Consider the following 21,100-nt stretch of genomic DNA (forward strand, 5'->3'; position numbering starts at 1 on the left):
TAAAGGTTTAAGTATAAATATAAAATATCTAACAGAAAATATACAAATTTGTTCCATGTTCATTAGAGATTAACATACAAACAAAGATTTTTTAACTGTGTTACATTTGTATTCAGTTCCCCTAACACAATCTTGACAGTTATTACAGCCTTTCCTAGAAAAGAGATAAATCTGATTCAGCATATAAATATAAATTCAGGATATATTACCATCCAGTCTGCTAGCTGGGAATCCCACAGTAAAAACAATAAAATTGATAAATAATATAAGAATAAAAATTCTGATAAAGATCAAACCGGCCATGTCTGAGACTGACCAGCTCTCTCTTCTGATTAAAATGATGAGTGTGTTGTTAGAGCTCAGCATGTAGCTCCGTGGCATTGTGATGTCATCGCTAATATTCTCAGTGCTGCCAGTGTGTTGTTAGTGCTAAGCATGCTGAGCATTGTGATGTCATCGCTAATATTCTCAGTGCTGCATTATGACTAGTACATGGGATGTTACTGATACATGAAAGTAAGCACAACCAGTAAATACATGTGCAAGGCCACCAAGGGCGGCTTTTCTCCATATCACTAACAAAGTTTGTTTTCCTTGTTTTCTGGCAAATCTGAAATAGCCCCAAGACAATTATGATTCCATTCACATCATACATACTGATAACACAAACAGATGTTACAATATGGCTACAGATCTTGATCTCAGTAGCTAGGGAATGACAAAGCAGGCAGGCATTTCATTCCATGGGTAGAAACTCAGATATATTGATAGACGTTTCATTTTCTTAATGTCCTGGCTCCCAGCATTCAGTTTTTAAATTAACTGTCACCCAACAGAAACAAATTACACTGAGCCTCGCTACATATTTATGGGAGCCACCTGAATTGCTGCTTGATATGCAAACAGGTATGGTATCCATTCTCTGGAAACCTGTCTAAGTTACAGTAAGGTCTATAGGAGATGGCTCCACTTTAACTGAACAATTTAACATTTTTAAAATAATTTCCCTTTTTTCTGTAATAAAAAAACAGTACCTTGTACTTCATCCCAACAAAGATAAAATGAATCCTTGTTAAAGGCAAAGCCATCCTATTTGGCTGAATTAATGCTTAAATCAATTTTAGTAGACTTCGGTATGGTGATCTAAATTACTGAAAGACCCCTTATCTTGAAAACCCTGGGTCCCAAGCATTCAAGATAATAGGTCCCATAATACATTTATTACATATAAATAAAGCAAAGTTGGTTTTATTTCCAGAAATCATGGTAACATTAATACATTCTGTGCGCCCATCTGACAGAGATCTACAAAACAATACCCTGACAGTTATATAGGTATGGGATCCAGAACGCTTACAGCATGTTCATTTTTGGATATGGGATTTTTCTGTAATTTTGATCATCATAACTTAAGTCTGATAAAACAAAATAAAATAAAACCAATAGAATTGTTTTGTCGCTAAGGACTAATGCAGCTTAGTTCCCATCAAATACATGGTACAAAATGGTGTATGATTCCAGCATACACAACAAATTGTGTTGAACACAAACAATAATTAGGAAGGCTGCATAGAATCATAAGAAAGTATACTGTAGTAATGCAGATGAGAGCATACGATAATACTATTTTAATGACATTGACAGTGTGACTTTAGTGCTTACCAAGTTATCTTTTGGCATTTTGTCACCATGGGGGGCATGTGATTTTTCATGGGGAGACAAAATATCACTGAATGATGCAGGTGTTGCGACTGCACCATTGCCCATCCCCTATGAGGCCTGCTGGGAAGTTATTACAAGTGCTGCGGCTCTAAGTAGCTCAGGGTGGCCAGCGCCAGAAATTAGGCTTATTCCTTGGGTACTGGAGCACTGGGGGTGCAAGCTTGTTAGCTCACTACAGCCTTCCGCCCAGCTTCTGCCTAAGGGTGAAGACACACTGGGCTACTAGTAGCAGCTACTTTTTCAAGGCTCCTAAACTCCAGAAAATTCCTTGCCATAGACAATACTCTGCTAAAACACACGTAGAGACAATTATCAGTAAATGATTAGCATTGTCTTTTTTAGCAGTCCTGAAAAGTATATGCTACTAGTAGCTCTGTGTCTTCACCCTAAAGCTCAATTTTGAACAGTATTGAACTACATCCACTACAAGAGCTTGCTGGTCTTATTTATAGCAAAGAAATATTAACTTTAAACACCCACTGACACCAGGACTGTGATTCAAAATAAATACAGAGGCCCGGGATAGAACGAGGCAGGAGTTGACGTACGGGGCCATGACAAGGCTAGGAAAGGGCCCGGGAGAAAGTTGGTTGTTAGGGATTATGGGAAATGTAGTTCGGTGCTGGAATTGGCTTAGGAGAGCTAGAATAATATAAGCAGGGAGGAGGAAAGGAAAAAGGTGCCAAGGTAAGTGGGGAGGAAAAGACCATAGTCGCAGCTGGAGAATTCTTAGAAATAGGAGATTGAGGCGGAAGGTTAGGCCTGAGGCTAGGGATTAGAGCCATAGACCGGTGGGAAATAGGGCTGTGGTGGCTTGAAAAAGGGGGTTTATAACCTCAGGGAAATGATTGGGGTGGGGGCAGGTACAGCTTCCACAAAGCAGCCTTCAGCGGCTTATTGTTATGTTACAAGGAGATTTATGTTATGTTAAAGTATGTTATTTAATGACAATATGTTATTGTTAACAAATTTGATATTGTTGTAAATAAACGGGCTGCGGCCTTTTCTATCCACAAAAGGTTGTCGTGTGAGTTCATCTGTTAGGACCAAAAGGGGGGTAAACGTAAGGGTGAGGGGTTGTGTATGGAGGGCCACAAGAATTGACGACTGCACTTGTCATGCCTATGGCATCACATAGCAGCCCCTCTGCAATTGCCAGGACCTACAGATTGCCAGCTCAGACCAGTCTTACACTATTCAAATACAGAGCAGGAGTCCATTATTTTTCTGTTAATCATCCATTAACTGTCTGTGGTACTGTGCGGCGCTCCCAGTTACTCAAAATATCACAGGGCTCTCTTGCTTCAATGCAAGGCAAAAGCGAAAAGAATGGCACCCCTGGAGTAAGGTGTCAAAATTGCACATGAGAAAAAGAAAATTGCAAATGTTTTGGGTTAAAGAAAAAATTGCTGATATGGAGAATAAAAAATGGCAGCTGTAGGGGGTGAACATGAGGAGAGAATTAAGGCTGAAGACCAGGCAACATTTTGGCCCTTTATCAAGAAGTGGAAGAGTGAAGGAGGACAGAAATACAGTTTATTGTAACATGAAAAAAAATTAAAAAAAATATATATATTAAGGAGAAAAAAAGATTAAAATATTAAACAGAAGAAAATGAAATTAATTTAAGAAGAAAACGTGATACATCTTTTTCAGCAGTGACTAAAAGCATTCAGTTGTATGCTGGGGCGTGGGGCAGTTACTATTTGGCATCTGACACTAGGATTGCCTTCTTTTCTAAAAAACAAATACTGGCCCATATTTTTTTTCCCTCTTTACTGACATTGATACCAGGAACCATTTTTACTGGGCAGGACAGTGTAATCCTATCGGGCACTGATGGCGGCACTAAAAGGGGGAGTTCTGGTGCAATTTGGCTCCACTAGTTACTTTACTTGTAAAAAAATCACTATAAACTTACACGAAAAAAGTATCTAGATCACTTATATTAACCATTGGTTGATTAAGCATTTATTCTGAAAGTTTAGTTTTCATTAAAAGTTCCCCCAATTACGTAAGTAAAGCACAAACTGAGATCGTTATTTGCTCGGATCAAAGCTCACAGGTAATATAAACTCTCCCCTGACCCCACACGCATTGTGATACCCGCCCTCACTATACACACAGCAGGCTCAGCCATTCGGAAATGATTATTATTATTATGAGAGAAACAAGGCAAGTTCTTTCCCCTGACAGGGACATGTAAGCTGCACACAGAAACAACAGCGCTCACAAAGCACCGGCCGAAACCTGCTCGTATGGAGTCACACAAACCAGTTTATTCTCCCTACTGAGTTTCAGGTGCAGCCTTCCCGCCACGCCCTGACCCTCAGGGGAGAGGGGGAGGAGCCAAGGCGGGGCTGAGAGGGACGGAGAGGTGTAGGGGGAGACCGAGGCAGAGCAGCAGGTTGCGGGCTTTGGGGAACGTTGGCTCCGTTCTGGGCGCGGAGAAGTGATTTGTTTCTGAACTTTCTGTTGGGTCAGAGGATCCGAGGGGGCTCCCGCTGGGGAATAGCAGGTGTTTATACAGGTGAGAATCATATCCCGTAACGGCGTCCGGGTGTGAGGAGATTCTATTGGGTAATTATGCTTTCTGAAAACAATAGCTCTTACTGTTTTAGGAGCCTAAATCCCTACTTGTTTTCTTGCTACTTTTCCCATTGTTGGGTTCTCTTTATTTGTCACTGCCGTAAGGGAAACAACACGGCAGCTCCTCTACATATAAATCTATGATCCCTGTAACCTGTGCCCGGCCCCATACAGGAACCGCCAGCTCCTATTATAAATTATGTATTTAATTTGCTGCTTATATTATCTTTAGGGACATTATCCCTAGCTCTATTTCCTGTTACACAGAGAGTGTTGGTTGTTTAGATAACAGGGCTAGTAAAGTGACTCCATTTTGCTGTGTGTGTACTGGAGTTCTGCCCTAGGGAGAGGAGTAAATGTTACATACTCATTATAAATAACAGAAGGCTGTGGGGGGTATTGCCCTGTATGTACTAAAGGTGGCCACACACGGGCAGTCAGTTGGGCAAGTTTAAAAATAGGGCCAAGGACCGCAATGGCTTGTTCCAAGGCTAATTCCTTCCACTTGATAGCCTGCATACATTCGTTGGAACTGCCCGATATCGCCCACCTCAAGGTTGGTTTATTGTGGAAACATTCACTTATCTGGTTACCTGGCCAAACAAGCGGATCTTTAAATGTATGCCCCACTGTACCCTAAAACTGGCTTCTGTGCAAACAATTGCTTCTCTTGCGCACTGTGTATAAATATAATTATAACCCTGGGAGAACACTTGTGTATGGTGCCCTGATTGGAAGTGAACCCGGGGTTGATTCCTGCCAGGGCATTATTCATAAAACCTATAGGGTTTCACAGGGTACGCTGATTACTTCCCACTGTCTAAATATAAATATTTAGTAGAAAAAGCAAGGTCAGTTAACAAATGCACTTCTTACAATAGTGTCTTGATGCCCCAATGTTTCATATGTGGTCCCTGGTGTTTCTTACCCAATTCCGTTGGAGCTGGAAAGTCGCTGAGATCTGTGAGGGCTAAAACTCTTGGTTCAGTTTGGCTCTGTGGCAGAATTAGCACATTTATTTATTTTGTTATTAAAATTCAACTATATATGGCAAAGACTGGTACTGGTTGTTATGTGCATTTGACACCATTTTCTGTTATATTACTACTTACCCTATGTACTCGTGAATCAGCTGATCCAAATATAAACCGACGTACCTAAAACTGGAAAAACTTATTGACTCGAGTATAAGCCTAGGCTGGGAAATGCAGCAGCTACCACTAAGTTTCAATAATCAAAATATACCACCAATAAATATACCTAATAAATATATACCTAATAAATATAAATAATTGTCACCATAACTTTAAGCCTATCAAGTAGTAATAATTCAGCTGTCTAATTGTTACACACGCAAAAACTCACTGATTAATCATTTTCGTGCTTACACCCCAATCACATAATATGCAGTGGCACAGCAACATAACAATTCAGGTTGAAAAAAAGATGCATCCCTCAAGGTCAAACTTTTAACTAAATTAAACCTGCTTGACTGCCAGGTAATTCAAAGGATACAAAGAGATGCAGTTGGCACTTACACAACAAATATTTTATGTACAGTACAGAGTCAGAACAAATAGGGTAAATTAATTGCTTATTTCATGTATAATAACTCCTGGAAAGATGGGGTAATTGCAGTGCCAATTCCAAGTAAAAGACCTTTAGAACATATATCAGAATGACCCATCTTGCCTGTACCCTTTGCTCTGCCTTGCCCCTTTTTCAGCTATCTTGTTTTTCAGTTTGTAATGCAGTGCTGTAACTTTAGGGGAGGCAGAACCCCTGGGGCGCTAAAACACCAGTGGTTACCATCAGGGGGTATGGATTTCATACTTGGTTTCTTAAATATATAACATAACAGCTTGGGGCAAGAGAAGGGTTAATAATGCTATTACTGTGAAATTGCAAAGTCAATAACAAGAGCTGTAGTTGAATCTAGATAAAAGTAATGAGTAGGTAGAGTTTTAGGGGTTGGGGGTATTGCCTCTTGGGGGAGCAGCAGCAGTCTGTGTTTTAAACTTACAGAAATAACATTCAATACTCCAGAACGCTCTAACATTAATTTTCCACGCTGCTGGTTCAGCCCCCGAAGTTAGATTGGCTGGAGGGAGGGTCAAAGTTCATTCTCCAGCCAATCGGATTTCAACTATACCGGTACTTAAAATTAAAAGAGGAAAGTAGCAGCACGGATGGTTTCAGGCATAATTGAAGATCTTAGTGTGAGAGAAGATACCTTTCCTATACCCAGACAGGCTTTGCAGCACAATAAAGCTAGTGAAGCTAATGCTGGTGAAGCTGGTGCAAGCGGGAATGGGGCTGGAAGGGGCTTGTGCAGGTCAGGCTTTTTAAAAAAAAAAAAAAAAAAAAAAGTGTGTATTTCTTCCGACTCGGGTATAAGCCGAGGGTTAACTTTTCAGCACATTTTTGGTGCTGAAAAACTCTGCTTATACTCGAGAATATACGGTATACCAGCAGCACGATATTTACATTAGGCCAGCCTAGGGCCCAGTGCCTAGGGCAACAGCCATAGATGGACAGGCCCTCACGTGCCTATAAAATCGATAATACATTTTTTTAAATTAAAACTCTCCCCAGCCACCACCAGATGTTTTCTGGGTTAATCTGGTAGCGGAGATGGGGGTGAGGGGGTCCCGCGAGGATTGCGGCGGAAGTGACGTCACTTCCGTAACCTAGGGGGTGTAATATGGTGTGGTGCCTAGCCCAAGGCAACCACAGCCCTCAGTGTAATTAGCATCAGAATGTAATAATCAGACCTGTAGCATTAGATTATATGACAGACAAATCTAATTTTCGGCTCACTGGGCATTTTACAGACACAAAATGGGAGCACCTGTGACAAATTTGAAGTCTTGGATCATGGCTGCTGTTGAGATGTTGAAATGTTAGGCTTGTGAAGTACAGTTTATAAAATATGGCATTTTTAGCCATTTAACAGCCCAGTACAGGTATGGGACCTTATCCAAAATGCTTGGGACCTGGGGTTTTTCGGATAAAGGGGTCTTTCCAAAATTTGGATCTTCATACCTTAAGTTTACTAAAAAAAATAATTTATACATAAAACCAGATATGATTGTTATATCTCCAATAAAGAATTTGTTATATCTTAGTTTGGTACAAGGTACTATTTTATTATTACAAAGAAAAATGAAATTCATTATTAAAAGTCTGAATTATAGCTTTCTGGATAACCGATCCCATACCTGTGTTGTGCCTTTTGATATTAGAGATATGTATTACTGGGCTGGGCATCTTAAGGGTAATAGCAATTGGGGGCAGATTTATGAAAATTTGAGTTTAGAGCTTAATGCTTAAACACTCACCCAAGCTCTATTCATTCCTATTGGGGATTTTAGAAATGTATTTATCAAAGAAATGAATAGAACTTTGGGGGTTTTTATGTATTAACCTCTAAACTCACATTTTGATAAATCTGCCCCGTAGTCTGTTTGAAGGTGTGACACTCAGTGCTTGAAACTGCCCCACTATACATGCATTGATGTTGCTTGTATCATAATGGCTGTATAGGGTACGGTTTGGGGTGTACAATTATTCACAAAAGCAGAATGACTAATCTGTTGATGTTTGCATGTATCTGCAACCCTGTTACTCGGGCAAGGGTGGCCTCTCCTCTGGTTTGGGTTCTGTTTATGGTAACATTTATTATGAAATGTCCCTGGTGCTTTATATAATGTTATGGTACTTTCTATGTACTGAATGTCTTGCTCTTCCAGCAATAGAAGGAATATATAAATAGTCTGTACATGTGTGATAACAATATAAACCAGACTTTCTAACTTACATATAGATTTTATGTGCATCTATTATATATAAATAAATACCTGGTTACTCACTGCCGCCGGCTCAGTTTTGCTACTTGGCTAACCTTGCCATTAGTGCATCCATAATATTTACAGGTGTAGGCTTGTCAAGTAAATGTTTCAACAAAACCATTCCTGTGTGCAGTAAAGTGCACCCTAGTGTAATATATAAGGACATCCCAGGTTAATATGGAATTCAGTGACCTTACAAAGCCACAAGCCTCTTGTATATTTTGATGCTCAAATAATTGGTGAGTTAATGAGCATTTCGTTCAAGTTATCATAAAGAGGGGTTATACTGCACAGGATGGTTTTCTGACCTCTTTACAGAAAAGCATTGAAGTACAATTAAAGTACAGAATCTCTCCGGGGGCCTCTTCCCTTTCCTCCCAGAAAGTGTTCTTCAGTCATGGCCCCATGTTTCACAGCAGGGTTGTTCCTGTGCTAGGATACAGGATTCTTATGTGCTAATGCCACAATTGTAACTGCTGACTCTCAGCCAATAAAGTGCCATGAGGCCTTGAAATGTTAGGGAAAATAACTTGCCTTTTTGAATTTTTGTTTTACAGGTTCAGCTTGTTCAAACGAATGTATTGTTTGTATTGTGTAGAAAAGTGCGCTTTATGGTCAGTTAAGTCAGAGTTGTAACAAAAAATACATTTTTACATTACAGCTATCCAGCTGGAAGCTTTCCAAGGAATTTCTCTCTTCCCCCACTAAGGCTGACGAGACCCATTTGCAGCCCCATTTTTTGAAATTATGCAGGAAGACATGGGCAGAACTGCTCTGCCCACTGGTTCAGATATAATGATGTGCAGTGTCAATGACAGGGATTCTAAGCCTATAGGTGAAGACCAAAAATGAGTCTCCATGCTGTTTAAGGTGGGGCTTAAATTCACCTTTAATATAGTGGATCTGTAAAATGAGGTAAATTCTTTTAAACCTATTTTTGCATCCCAAAACTAAATCAAGATTTACCCTACATCCTTCAATGAGAATGTTTAGAAATCTGGTCTAGAAGCAGTATGGTGGTAACAATAGTTATGTGTTTCTTTTTGGATTTAACGGTGTACTTGTTTTTCTTATCTTCATATTAACGTCTATTGGATTCCACTGTTCTTTATCTCTTCTTTCCATTAAGGCCCCACATGCTTCTCAAAGTCGGCACAAAGACCTCAGCCTTTTATAAATTACAGATTAGGTGTCTGCAAGAAATGCTCTTTTATACAGTTTTGTTCTACCCCAAGTGATACTTTGTAGGCAGAGCAATATAAGTGCAAAACTGCCTAGCCAGGCATTCCATACCTCCAAACTATGCATAGTATCTTGTAGCCAAAGCTCTTTCGCACTTCTGTTTACATCCCTCATTTGGACTATCTGTCCAATGTGTATGGTTCAGTGCCAATGGACAGACAAATTGCACTAGCACTAAGCAGATACCTGCCATTAGGAGCAAAGAGTCCATTAGGCCTAATAGTTTGCCAAAGGGACATGTAAGGTCTTCCTTAATTATTCATCAGCCAAGTCTTACATTGGCAGGCACACCAGAATCCCTGGGTTCAAGTCCTGCTAGGAACTTCAGAAAACCTTTGGTGATGATACTGGTACATAAGGTGGGGTGGGGAAGGTCCTGATAAGGACACTAATTTATAAAATTATGATAGCATTTTTATTTGTTTTTTCCTAAAATATAATTATATTTCTTGGTGTTTAATATGTTGAAGTATTACGCATTAGCTCGTATAATTTAATCATGTCGGGGTACATCCTAAGATTTTTTTTTTTCCCCTTTGTTAGAAGAAATGTGTATCTCTATTGATCTGCTAGATACAAAATGAAAGAAAAATATATTATTACTTGTTGCAATAATTATTACACATTATTTCTTCCACTCAGAGATAGAGAGTTAAAAATGTGTGCCGGCCATCCGTGTATTTTTTTCTGAATTTTGATTGTGACCTTGTTATCTGCAACTGGAGGCTTCATGCCTAATGTGGTCCTCCAAAGAACTTTACTGTATTACATCACTTCAGTTTAATCTGGTCCTCAAACATGCTATATAAGAAATAATTGGCCCACTGCATATAATCCGTTGGACAGCACTGGGATACATAATAAGAACAGAAAAATACATGTTTTTATGTTTTGTTTTTTAGGTTTCCTTTTATATGATTGTGGTAATCTAGGGAAGCGTCTTCAACGCCATGTCTGCCAGGTTATTTGAAAGTCCCCCTCCGTATCACCCGGATGAATAGTAAGTATTTTTTTCTGCAGAGTTTGTTTCATTTTAAGATAATGCCACCTAAGGCCTTTCTCTGCCTGTGGCACACAAATATGTTTTTACTTTACCTTAATAAAGGCGTACATTTTCTTAACCCCTGGAGACCTCGATTTTTCTGCTTGCTTGTGTGCCATTTGCCTTAATCCTGTCGTGTAGGTAGACCAAGCCTTGAAATATACTAATTGTTGCAGTTAGATATAAGTTGAGTGGTTTTCCAGTCTGGCCCAACTCATTCATACAGAGCATGCTACAGCCTCAGCTGGACACAGGGGGTCCAAAACGCAGAGAAAAAAATCAGGGCCTTCAGTGTCCTACCAGCTAAGAATTATGGTAAGGATGTTGCCGGTGTTGCACGAAATTCTATTTTCATGCTTTTACATCCCTAAAAAAAGCATGTTTTTGCCTTGGACCATAGAGCTCAAGTTAATTCAACTCTGTTGCATTCAACCTGTAATTTACAAGGTCACTTTGTTCCTAAGGTTATTGACCATGAAGACCAGAAAGATCTTGAGGTTAGAAAGAATTGACATTTGGCCTTTTCATCTTCCATTCTGACCTGGCCTGCTGAACAGATTAAAGTTCATAAAAAGAAAACCGATGAATAAAGTTAAGACCAGTTGCAAATTTTGTTAGAATATTACGGTCTACTGTGTAAAATGTTGGCATTGTGTGTACATAAAATTTACTGTTAGTATCTAACTGATTTTTCCTTTTAATTTAGCAGTTTCTGGTATAATAACGAATTTGGAGGATATTATGTTAGTTGGTACTGAGAGCAAGTAGCTGCACATTATTATAAACACAAACCGTTATGCTATGCTATACTTAATAAGATTTTCACATCTTGCAAGGACAAACTTTGTTGACTGATTCTTTACCTTCTACCCTTTACCTTGAGCTCATTTAAACAGACAGGAACCAACTGGTTTTTATTTAGCATTTGCCCATGCGCTTTTCAAGGCCTTATGTGTATGGTTCGAATGCATTTAAATGAAATCTTGTACAACCTGCTTCACCAAATGAAAGAGCCTTGTGAATTGGCTTTGTGTTACAGTCTTATGTTTCTTCATGAGGATTAGGCTACCTCTACATAATTACGTCATGCTTTGTAAATGACTTATCAGTTATAGCTATCAGTATTGTGTGTGTGTGACTGGTCCTTTAAATCTCTGCAGGAATTTTAGCTGGTCCCTGTCTAATTTTCTGCATTTTTCCCACCATCAAACCCTCAAGCTATGCCCCAAGTAGAGACATGTACGGTAGACCGTCAAATTATGCCCCAAGCAAAGATGTGTATGGGGCAGAGATGCACTCGCAGCCAGCCTACTCGTACTACCCAGAAGATGAAATACAGCATTATTACAAGTGGAGCTCCCCTCCTGGTATAATAAAGATCATGTATCTTCTTATCGTGGTCATGTGTGTTGGTATATTTGCGTGCGTAGCTTCGACTCTGCCCTGGGATCTCGACATCACTGGACAATCTATGGGTTATGGCATCGGGAGCGGGAGTTACAGTGGTGCATACACCGGATATGGCTTTGGAGACTCGCAGATGGGCTTGGGCTTTGCATACGGAAGAAATTCTACAGACCCAAAAGCAGCAAAAGGCTTTATCCTCGCTATGGCTGCTTTTTGCTTTATCATTGGTATGGTGATATTTGTAATGACTGTAACAAGGACTCAGAGTTCCACCACCAGAAAATTCTACCTCATTGTTAAAATTGTCAGCGCAATATTTGGAGCCCTGGTCTTCATTGCCACCATTGTTTCTACTATAGGAGTAAATCCTGTCGCTCAGGCTTTTGGATCGGCATTCTACACCCAAATTGTTTCAATATGCAACCAGTTCTATTCCCCAGTACAAACCCGCTTGGCATTGGCCTGCGTGGAGCTACTTGGATTGAGATTGGCCTGAAAATGTGTGCGTTTTATTAAGCTGATCATAGGCAGAGGAAATAGAAAAATCCACTTTGTGTGCCCTTGCACTAATACTTAGTGATTTCATACTGTGATGCTTCATTTTCTGCTATACAGATACTGGAAAGAGGTCAAATGTAATTTCCATTAGCATTTGTATATTTCATAATAGAACTTCTGAAGCAACAGTATATAATATTTCAATGTATATGAAGACCTTTTATTGATGCCACTGGTCCTTTAAGACAGATTTTATTACCTCTTTGCAGTATACAATTATTGCAGTATACAATTATTACAGCTTTACCAGACTCTTGTATATACTGACAGATGGGCATGCACTTACAGCAAGTTTCATGTAAATATAGCTGCACAGAGAGCCAACTCTGTCATTACTGAACACAGATTCAAATTATTTTAAATCAGTTCCGCTCTTTTTTTCTTTTTTTTTTCTCCCTCCTTAATTGGCTACATGTGCAGTAGTCCTAATTGCGCCGAATATTTCTGATGGCCAATCCCTAAGGCTAATAGCTATCATTGGCAACCTGTAAAACGCTTGCCGAGAATACGCCCCTCCACTAGAAAAAACTTCTGCTTGTGCCTTCACTGGGAAGCATTGAAAATGCTTGGATGCATTTAAGCTGATATCTGCCAAAAACGTGAGACTTTGCTTATCAGCTACATGTGCCTGCACCCAAGCGTATTCTATTCATTCAGGTGCAGGCACAGGTAGGAGTGTATGGCGCGTGCGTATGGATTGCCAAAAATATACGGCATACGCATGGTGTGGCAATAGCCTAAATTGCTTTTGCAGTGGGTTTGTCTGGGATGAAATCAGCTGGGTTTAAATAATGCTCTGTCCAAGCTCAGGAGTCACGTCCATGGAGGAATGGTTTTGTAGTTCAGTTTACAAAAGACCAAATGTTTTGAGCATGTTCTCTTTCAGTTGCAAAAAGACAATTTATATCGCCCTTTATATTGCAGCTTTACAGCCTAGGTCTGTCACCCAGCATAAAAAAGGATATTCATAAGTTAAAAAAACTATTGCTGTGACTAAATATAGTGTAATGGAATCATTTATTTTGCAGGTACAGGATCTAGTATCCAGATTGCTGGGGTTTTTTCATATAAGGGATCTATCTCCATACCTTTTAGTCTGCTAAAAAGTATTTAAACATTAAATAAACCTAATAGGATTATTTTGTCTTTAATAAAGATTAATTATGTCTTAGTTGGGATCCAGTACAATGAACTGTTTTATATTACAGAGGAAAGGGAAATCATTTTTAAAAATGTGAATTATTTGATTAAAATTGAGTCTTTGGGAAATAGGATTCCCATAGTAGCAGCTTGTTTATGTGAAGAAAGAAATATGTACAGACGCAGACATGTCTGCATACTTCTTTGACTGGCCTCCCTAACTGCTGATTTCATAGCTCTTATCAGATTATTATGAATGCATATTGGATAACCCTTATTTACATATTTACAGTGTTTAAATATTGTTTAGCCCCCCTCCCCCTCCTTTCTTTGTTTCCAGTTCTGGTCTCTCTCTGCATTTCTGCGTACATACTGCAGAGCTAACGTGAGTTATTGGAACACCCCTGTCTATAGCTGCCTGTGTGAAGCTCACATTGTAGGACATTGCAGAGAAGCAGTTTAATGTATACAGAGTGGAGGATCTAAAGCATATGTATATATGGCCTTGGTTGTAAATACACTTTAATATATTATGGAGCAGTCTGTGTAAATTGCTATAAATAGGAAATATACTTATTAGGCCTTGCATGAGAAGGTGCGTAATACATAAGACAATGAAACATGATCTCCATACATAAAGCTTACACATTCAAAAAGTTATATTTTGGCAATAGTTTGCATATTATACCTTTTGAGGCAAGTAGCCTGCCTAAACACAGTATAATTCTAATTAGAAATGCTTTCCTTAACTTGCTGACTGCAAATGGCTTTATAATTCTTTGTGGTAATTTTATGAGAGACACAAGACACACCTGCTCCATCTTTGCCTTGTGCCTCCAGCAGTACATCCATCCAACACATTTACTCTTCAGCAAAACTATATTTCTACATTAGCAAGCCTTTCTGATGAAATGTCTGCCTGGAGAAGGAACCTTATTGACCAGAAAGCTTACTTCACCTTCACTAAAGTAGTAGGACTGCAAAACGAATGTAATTGTAGTTAAACACAGTATCTGTACATCTTTATAATCTTTTGTTCTGACCCTTGAAACATCACCGTCAGTCACTTTTCCTTCATGTCTATTGAAGGAGAAGGAAAGCCTCTAAACAACGTTGTCTAAAAATAATAGCTATAATATTGTCGGTAACATAATCCCCCTGCTCAGCTATGTGTTACTCAGTTTGCCTATGAATCAGCTTATGTCGTCGTACATCCGTGTACCTGTTACTATCCAGCGCAGCTTCCTTTTTTCCTTCAACAGTGAATTCCCGGGGCCAGCACATGTGCATTACACCACAGTCAGAGGCAGTAGTGCAGAGACCATAAACAGCCAGGCAGATACTGCTCTCCGTAGCTATAACACTTAGCAATAACTTTAAAATATATATTGAAAACAAAAAAGAAAACCCTTTTTAGGTGGAAATGCACTTTAGCCGCCAATCCACAAATAAGTATATAAAGTAGGGATGTTCATATTACATTCCACGCTGAGCCATAACCATAGACAAAGGGGCACATTTACTAATCCACGAACGTCCGAAAAGCATCTGAATGCGTTTTTTTCTTAAATTGTCACGACTTTTTCATAGCCATTACGACTTGCTCGTAAATTGTCGCGACTTTTTCGTAGCCATTACTACTTGCTCGTAAATTGTAGCGACTTTTACGTAGCCGTCGTGCCGAGTACGAAAGTTTCGGATTCATTCAAGCTTCAGTATCGTGACTTTCCTTGGGCCAGGTTGGAGCTGCAGAGTGCCATTGAGCCCTATGGGAGACTTTCCTTGGGCCAGGTTGGAGCTGCAGAGTGCCATTGAGTCCTATGGGAGGCTTCCAAAATCATGCAAAGTCGCAAAGGTTTGCCCGCCGTTTACGAGCGCTCAATACGAAAAAGTCGCGACAATATACGAGCAAGTCGTAATGGCTATGAAAAAGTTGCGACAATTTACGAGCAAGTCGTAATGACTACGAAAAAGTCGCGACAATTTATGAAAAATCGCAAAATGTTCGTTTCCCATTCGGGATTCGGATTCGTGGATTAGTAAATCAGCCCCATAGGATTTAAGGTTTCAGGTCTTTGAACCAAACTTTTCCTTTCTTCCTTTAGCGTGAGGTGGCACTGGGAAACGGTCATATGATTGATGTCCCAGATCAGCAGAGAGACATACGGAAGGTAGAGATGAGACCTGAGCTTCTCAGTGGATACATTCCTGCTGGACATATACCAAAGCCCATTGTAATGCCAGATTATGTGGTGTAAGTATTATGTTTTAGTATAATATAGATATTATAGAGGGCAATCAAAACAAAGTCTGATTTAAAAATGGTGGTTGTGATTCTAGTTGTGGCCCGTTTGTTGTGTTCTTTGGTATTAAAGGAGACATATTGGATAAATGGTAAAAACCCTAGTTTTGTAGGCAATTATGAATAATATCCGGTGCTGGTTTCCCTTTGGGCTAAACATTAATCCTATCTGTAACAATGGCACATTGTTAATTTTTATAGGACATGTCTCCTTTAATATACTTTGTTGATGCTGCATTAATAAAGGACAATAATAAATGATGTATCACTGACAATACAAAGTGCTTTAAACAGAATGATCATTATTCACATCAGTCCTTGCCCCTACCGTAAACATACCAGAGTCGGTATCCTCAGAAGCTTTCAGACATCTTGTTGTGAATCTTTCAACTATGTTTTTTTTTTCCTGTTCAGGAAATACCAGGAGGAAGATGAACGGGAGCGATACAAAGCGGTCTTTAATGATCAATTTGCGGAGTACAAAGAGCTTCATGCTGAGGTGCAAGCTGTTATGAAAAAGTTCAGTGAGCTGGATGCAGTAATGCAGAAACTCCCAAGGAACCCAGAAAATCAGCATGTAAGGGCTCTTTTCTTCTCTTGGGCAGCAGTGTTAGTCTTTCTGGTTGATTTAAAAAAAAGGCAGCGAACAGCGCTGGTGATTATTAGTCTGATGCAAAGGTCCTTCCCCTTCAAAGATCTTACGCAGGGGAAGGAGATGCAATTTTTGCTTATGAGGCTACCAATAGAAGGCTTTCCATGGGAGAATTTATAATGATGTATTGAAACAGCAGTTCCTTTCTTTTTGGGATGGCTAGGTATGCCTTTATATCCATTACTCTTCACCTACAATTTTACTGGTATAAATGTGGGTCAGTTAGCAAACCAGACACCTTGTTTGCATCCTTCGTATAGATGATTATGGTGCTATTTAAACATACGTTGGACCACTCACTCTACTTGTTTAAAATATTTATATATCGCTTTGCAGGCTATAGGTGGTGGTGTAAATCCAGGTCCCAAGCATAATATATCACATACTTAATATTACAAAGCACCAAAGGGCTTTATGACCATATAATGGCACAAGGAGGCCAAAGGCAGAATAACTGTATATAGGTCATGGAAATCTGGTAATAGACACACCTAATGTGTCTGGTAAAGTGCTATTTGGCATTATTAATTCACTTTCTGTCTAGCATAAAAATGTGTTCTTTTATTTTTTAGGAATATGAAAGGGTAGCAAAAGTTCTTCAGGAATACCAAAAGAAAAAGAATGTGAGTATAAGAAACATTTCTGTAATTTTGTAGGCAAATGAATCCCCTGGTAAGCAATATCAACACTTGAATGCTCTCTTAAAAACATCAGATTGTATGCCTCAAAATGGAACAGTATGTTTCCTTTTTTTTTTTAAATTTAACACAGGAATTTATATATTAGTCACATATAGGCTCAAGAGTACAAGAGGCTTGTGAAAGTTCTCCGAGGGTAATTAAAGTATACTGGAAGAGCAACTTCTCTGGCCAAAACTGCTTTAGACAAGACCAGCAAACATTCCCTGGCTCAGTCCTGTGTTTTCATATTGTCTTGTGCCTTGGATGTTTGTCTTAGAACTCATTCCCCTATAAAAATGTACAGCAGATTAAGGCCAATGCCAAATAATAAGGAAATGCTTTTCCTAGGATTATGTAAGGTGGCTGGTGTGCCAACCTATTAAAATACCTGTAGTTAAATAGTTAGGGCCACCATATAGGTATTGTGGCTAATAATTCTAATTACTTCTAAAATATGAGGCCAGTTAACCATTATTTTCTATACTATACATAGTTTGATGGTATCTCGCCATGCAAGTTATGAGCAAACTTATGGATTTGTAATTGATAGGCCATAAATTACACCAGAACTTCCTGTGGCTGTGAGACCATATCACCAATGGTGGTCTCCCCTTTGATGCGATAACAGTCTTTACTCTTTGTTGTTGATGGTATTTAGTCTAGATACTCTATGCCATTAAGAGCCTGTACAGATTTGTCCTCCTATTTGTGTGTTGTGGTGTTTCTAAAGCTGGCCATACACGCACCGATAATATCGTACGAAACCTCGTTTCGTACGATATTCGGTGCGTGTATGGCAAGTCGGGGAGTCGACCGATATCGCAGGAAGCTGCTGATATCGGTCGACTTGCCGATCGGGCCAGTTAAAAGATTTTAATCGGGCGCCATAGAAGGCGCCTGACCAAAATCTGCCTTCAGCGCTGAATCGGCAGAAGGAGGTAGAAATCCTATTGTTTGTACCTTCTTATCTGCCTGTTTCAGCCTTGAAGGTTAGTGGCAGATCTGACGATCTTTCGTGCGACCAATGTTATTCAAACAAATAACTGCTAATTGCACATAGGACAACATTTACATTCATTTTTTTCCCCAATTAGGAGCCAACCTTTTTAGAAAAGAAAGAACGATGTGAATATCTAAAGAATAAACTTTGGCACATGAAGCAAAGAATTCAGCAGTATGACAAAGTCATGGACTGGAATGATGGATATAATTAGCACTGATGTTATTTTAACCTTAGTGACGGCTGTAAATATACTAATGAACTGAACATGATCTTTCACTTGGTAGAATTGCTTAGTGAGCCTCAAGTTAACTGTACCTTTAAAGACTGTAAAACGGCAGATTTAAAACAACTTTCATTGTGACCCTCAAAATGCTTCTAAAATATTGGTATCCAGTAAGATCATAGTTTATAAGATTGTTATAATTGTTTCCCTGTGTTCTAGATGCACACTGAGTTTAACAGAGGCAGCCCGTGTGTTGCTCAAAGATCCAGTTATTCAGTTATGAGACTGAAGTACAGAGCTTAAGTGAAAGCAAAAGAAGAAATCACTAGGGGATTCCAATATATTAGTAAACACAAAGGTCATTGCCCTCAATTTGTTAGTCAGCCCCCATTGTCTCTAATAACTAGGCTGCTATTCCAGGCTGGCTTTTTCCCTAGGCATCCCTTTCATGTCGCATGTGCGCAACTGAAAACTGCAGAAAATGTATGCACCCACCCTGAACTGAAAAGGAAAGTAGATACCCAGGGAAGTGCATTTTTGCAGAAGATTTCTTGCCTTAGGTAGCAGGTTAGCAAATTTTTGTTCTCTTGTAAAGGAGTTGCCTACAGCTGCCATATTGAGTTTAACATCTCATTTAGGAACATTATGCATTATGTGTTCTTTGGGACTGATTTTATAAACATACTAAGCACACGTGCTTTTGCTCATAGCATCCAGTCAGATCTGTGCTGTCATTTTTTAACTGGTAGTAGACTTTTTTAAGGCTAGTTTCTGATAACTTGCTGTAACTCACTACAACTGTGCTGTTTAGCACCTATGGTAGTAAGTGAACCCTATTGAGATTTATTATGGATTATATTGGTTGTATATCTTTGTCTGGGACTGTTCTATTTCTGTCTATTTCTATATAACATATCAGACATTCCTAATATACTATTGATCAGATGGTACAAAAGTAATATTGCAGCAGAGCAGTTGGGACACACTGGCCAGACACCATCATCCCATAAGTGATGTGCTGGTTTAACCAAATCCCATTGGACCTGCAGGTTGGACGGGTTCAGGTTGAAATTTGGGCAACCATTGTGGATTAGGATTTTAGCCAAAAGAATTCTTGGATATTCCAGGAAAAGGGACACTTTTCAAAAGTTTTGCCTAGAAAGAATGCACATGCTATACTAAATGAAGGCAGCAATGAAAACAATTTCAGTAACCACTTTTTTGCTTATATATTTTCTGTTACACGTGTGTGTTCCATTTATTTTAGTCAAGGTGCTCTAGCTCAGTCTAAAGCTTGGCATATATGCTCAGATTTGCTTGGGAAATCTGGTACTACTCTACCATCTGGTCATGTGTGACAGGATAAGGAGCAATTTAATCTACTAATGTGCCATGTCAGTATGGTGCAGGTGTTTTAGCACATGAGAAAGTGAACAGGAGCTGTAGCACCTCTACACTGCTGCAGTACTGATGGCACAAAGAAACCTGACAATGCAAAGGTGCCTATTCACACATATGGCCACTCATACAGTATCAGTCTAATTGGCCATACACCGTAGAGGCCACCTTAACATAATATAAAATTATTTTGTATAGCACAAATCTGCATCCTAATGCATTGCATATATGAGAAAAGTAAGGAGAGAAGAAAATAAACTACAGAATTATGGTATCCCTTTATTTTTTACCAATCTTCCCAAGTTTTAAGGCTCTTGGCACGCAGCAGAGGTGCACCCAAATTCTGCAGAGGAGCCTGTCATTTTTATTCATGGAAACAAGCCTGAAAACAAATGTCAATCCAAAATACAGGCTATTATTCCTCTGAAATTAAGTAGTTTTATATCCTATGTGCTCTACTACTCTGTGCTTAAGGGCAAGGGTATACATTGCGGATTGTCCACTCCTGCGGTTTTTTTTTTTTTTTTTACACAGGCAGCTGATCCGCTTCACAAGCTGAGCCATGTAGTTTCATCAGGCATTGGCCTGCGTGGAGCTACATTACATCCACTATGTGTGCCCTTGCACTAATACAAGTGATGCAGTAGTCCTAATTGCGACGAATATTTCTGCTGGACAATCCCTAAGGCTAATAGCTATTCTCGACAACCTGTAAAACGCTTGCCGAGGATACGGCCCTCCACTAGGCATCTGTAGCTGATATCCGCCAAAAGCGTGAGACTTTGCTTATCAGCATCATGTGCCTGCACCCAAGCACAGGTAGGAGTGTGGCGTGTATTTTCAGCAAGCGATTATGGCTTGCCGAAAATATATGCCATATGCATGGTGTGGCATTAGCCTAAATTGCTTTTGCAGTGGGTTTGTCTGGAATCAAATCACCTGGGTTTAAATAATGCACTGTCCAAGCTCAGGAGTCACATCCATATCGCCCTCATTCCAGCCTTATAGCCTAGGTCTGTCACCCAGCACAACAAAAAGGATATTCATTATTCAAGTTAAAAAAAAACTTGATGTGACTAAATATAGTGTAATGGAATCATTTATTTTGCAGGTATAGGATCTAGTATCCAGATTGGTGGGGTTTTTCATATTTTTTCCTTTGGCGTTTAGCTCTGTTTACATATAATAGAAATCTACACATCATTTTCATATTAAAATCTAAATGGGTCAATTTTATGATTTTTGATACATTCTGACCACACTGGGGCTGTACCTAACCACTTGCTACACA

At 39.3% G+C, this 21,100-nt stretch overlaps 1 protein-coding gene and 1 pseudogene across 5 annotated transcripts; both read left to right on the plus strand.

Moving 5' to 3' along the window:
• The first annotated feature begins 3,798 nt into the window (after positions 1–3,798).
• Positions 3,799–20,083, plus strand: MGC89056 (protein). 4 transcript variants are annotated; one of them, XM_031897784.1, is made up of 7 exons: positions 3,836–4,252; positions 8,824–9,077; positions 10,307–10,404; positions 15,657–15,805; positions 16,268–16,430; positions 17,078–17,128; positions 18,280–20,083. In XM_031897784.1, the coding sequence occupies exons 4-7, from the start codon at positions 15,684–15,686 to the stop codon at positions 18,397–18,399; spliced, it is 456 nt and encodes a 151-aa protein (XP_031753644.1). In that variant the 5' UTR covers positions 3,836–4,252; positions 8,824–9,077; positions 10,307–10,404; positions 15,657–15,683; the 3' UTR covers positions 18,400–20,083. The 4 variants fall into 4 exon arrangements, with proteins under 4 accessions (XP_031753638.1, XP_031753644.1, NP_001004912.1 ...); NM_001004912.1 differs by lacking the exon at positions 8,824–9,077 and having other exon boundaries at positions 4,113–4,252; positions 18,280–19,286; XM_031897780.1 differs by lacking the exons at positions 3,836–4,252; positions 8,824–9,077; positions 10,307–10,404 and adding an exon at positions 10,911–11,037.
• On the plus strand, positions 11,501–13,582 carry LOC100216013 (occludin pseudogene; annotated as a pseudogene). Its single transcript, NR_036688.1, is given in 1 exon segment — positions 11,501–13,582. The product of NR_036688.1 is annotated as an occludin pseudogene (transcript).
• Positions 20,084–21,100: the final 1,017 nt, after the last annotated feature.

This window comes from Xenopus tropicalis, chromosome 1 (genome assembly GCF_000004195.4).
Source record: "Xenopus tropicalis strain Nigerian chromosome 1, UCB_Xtro_10.0, whole genome shotgun sequence".
Taxonomy (NCBI): Eukaryota; Metazoa; Chordata; class Amphibia; order Anura; family Pipidae; genus Xenopus; species Xenopus tropicalis.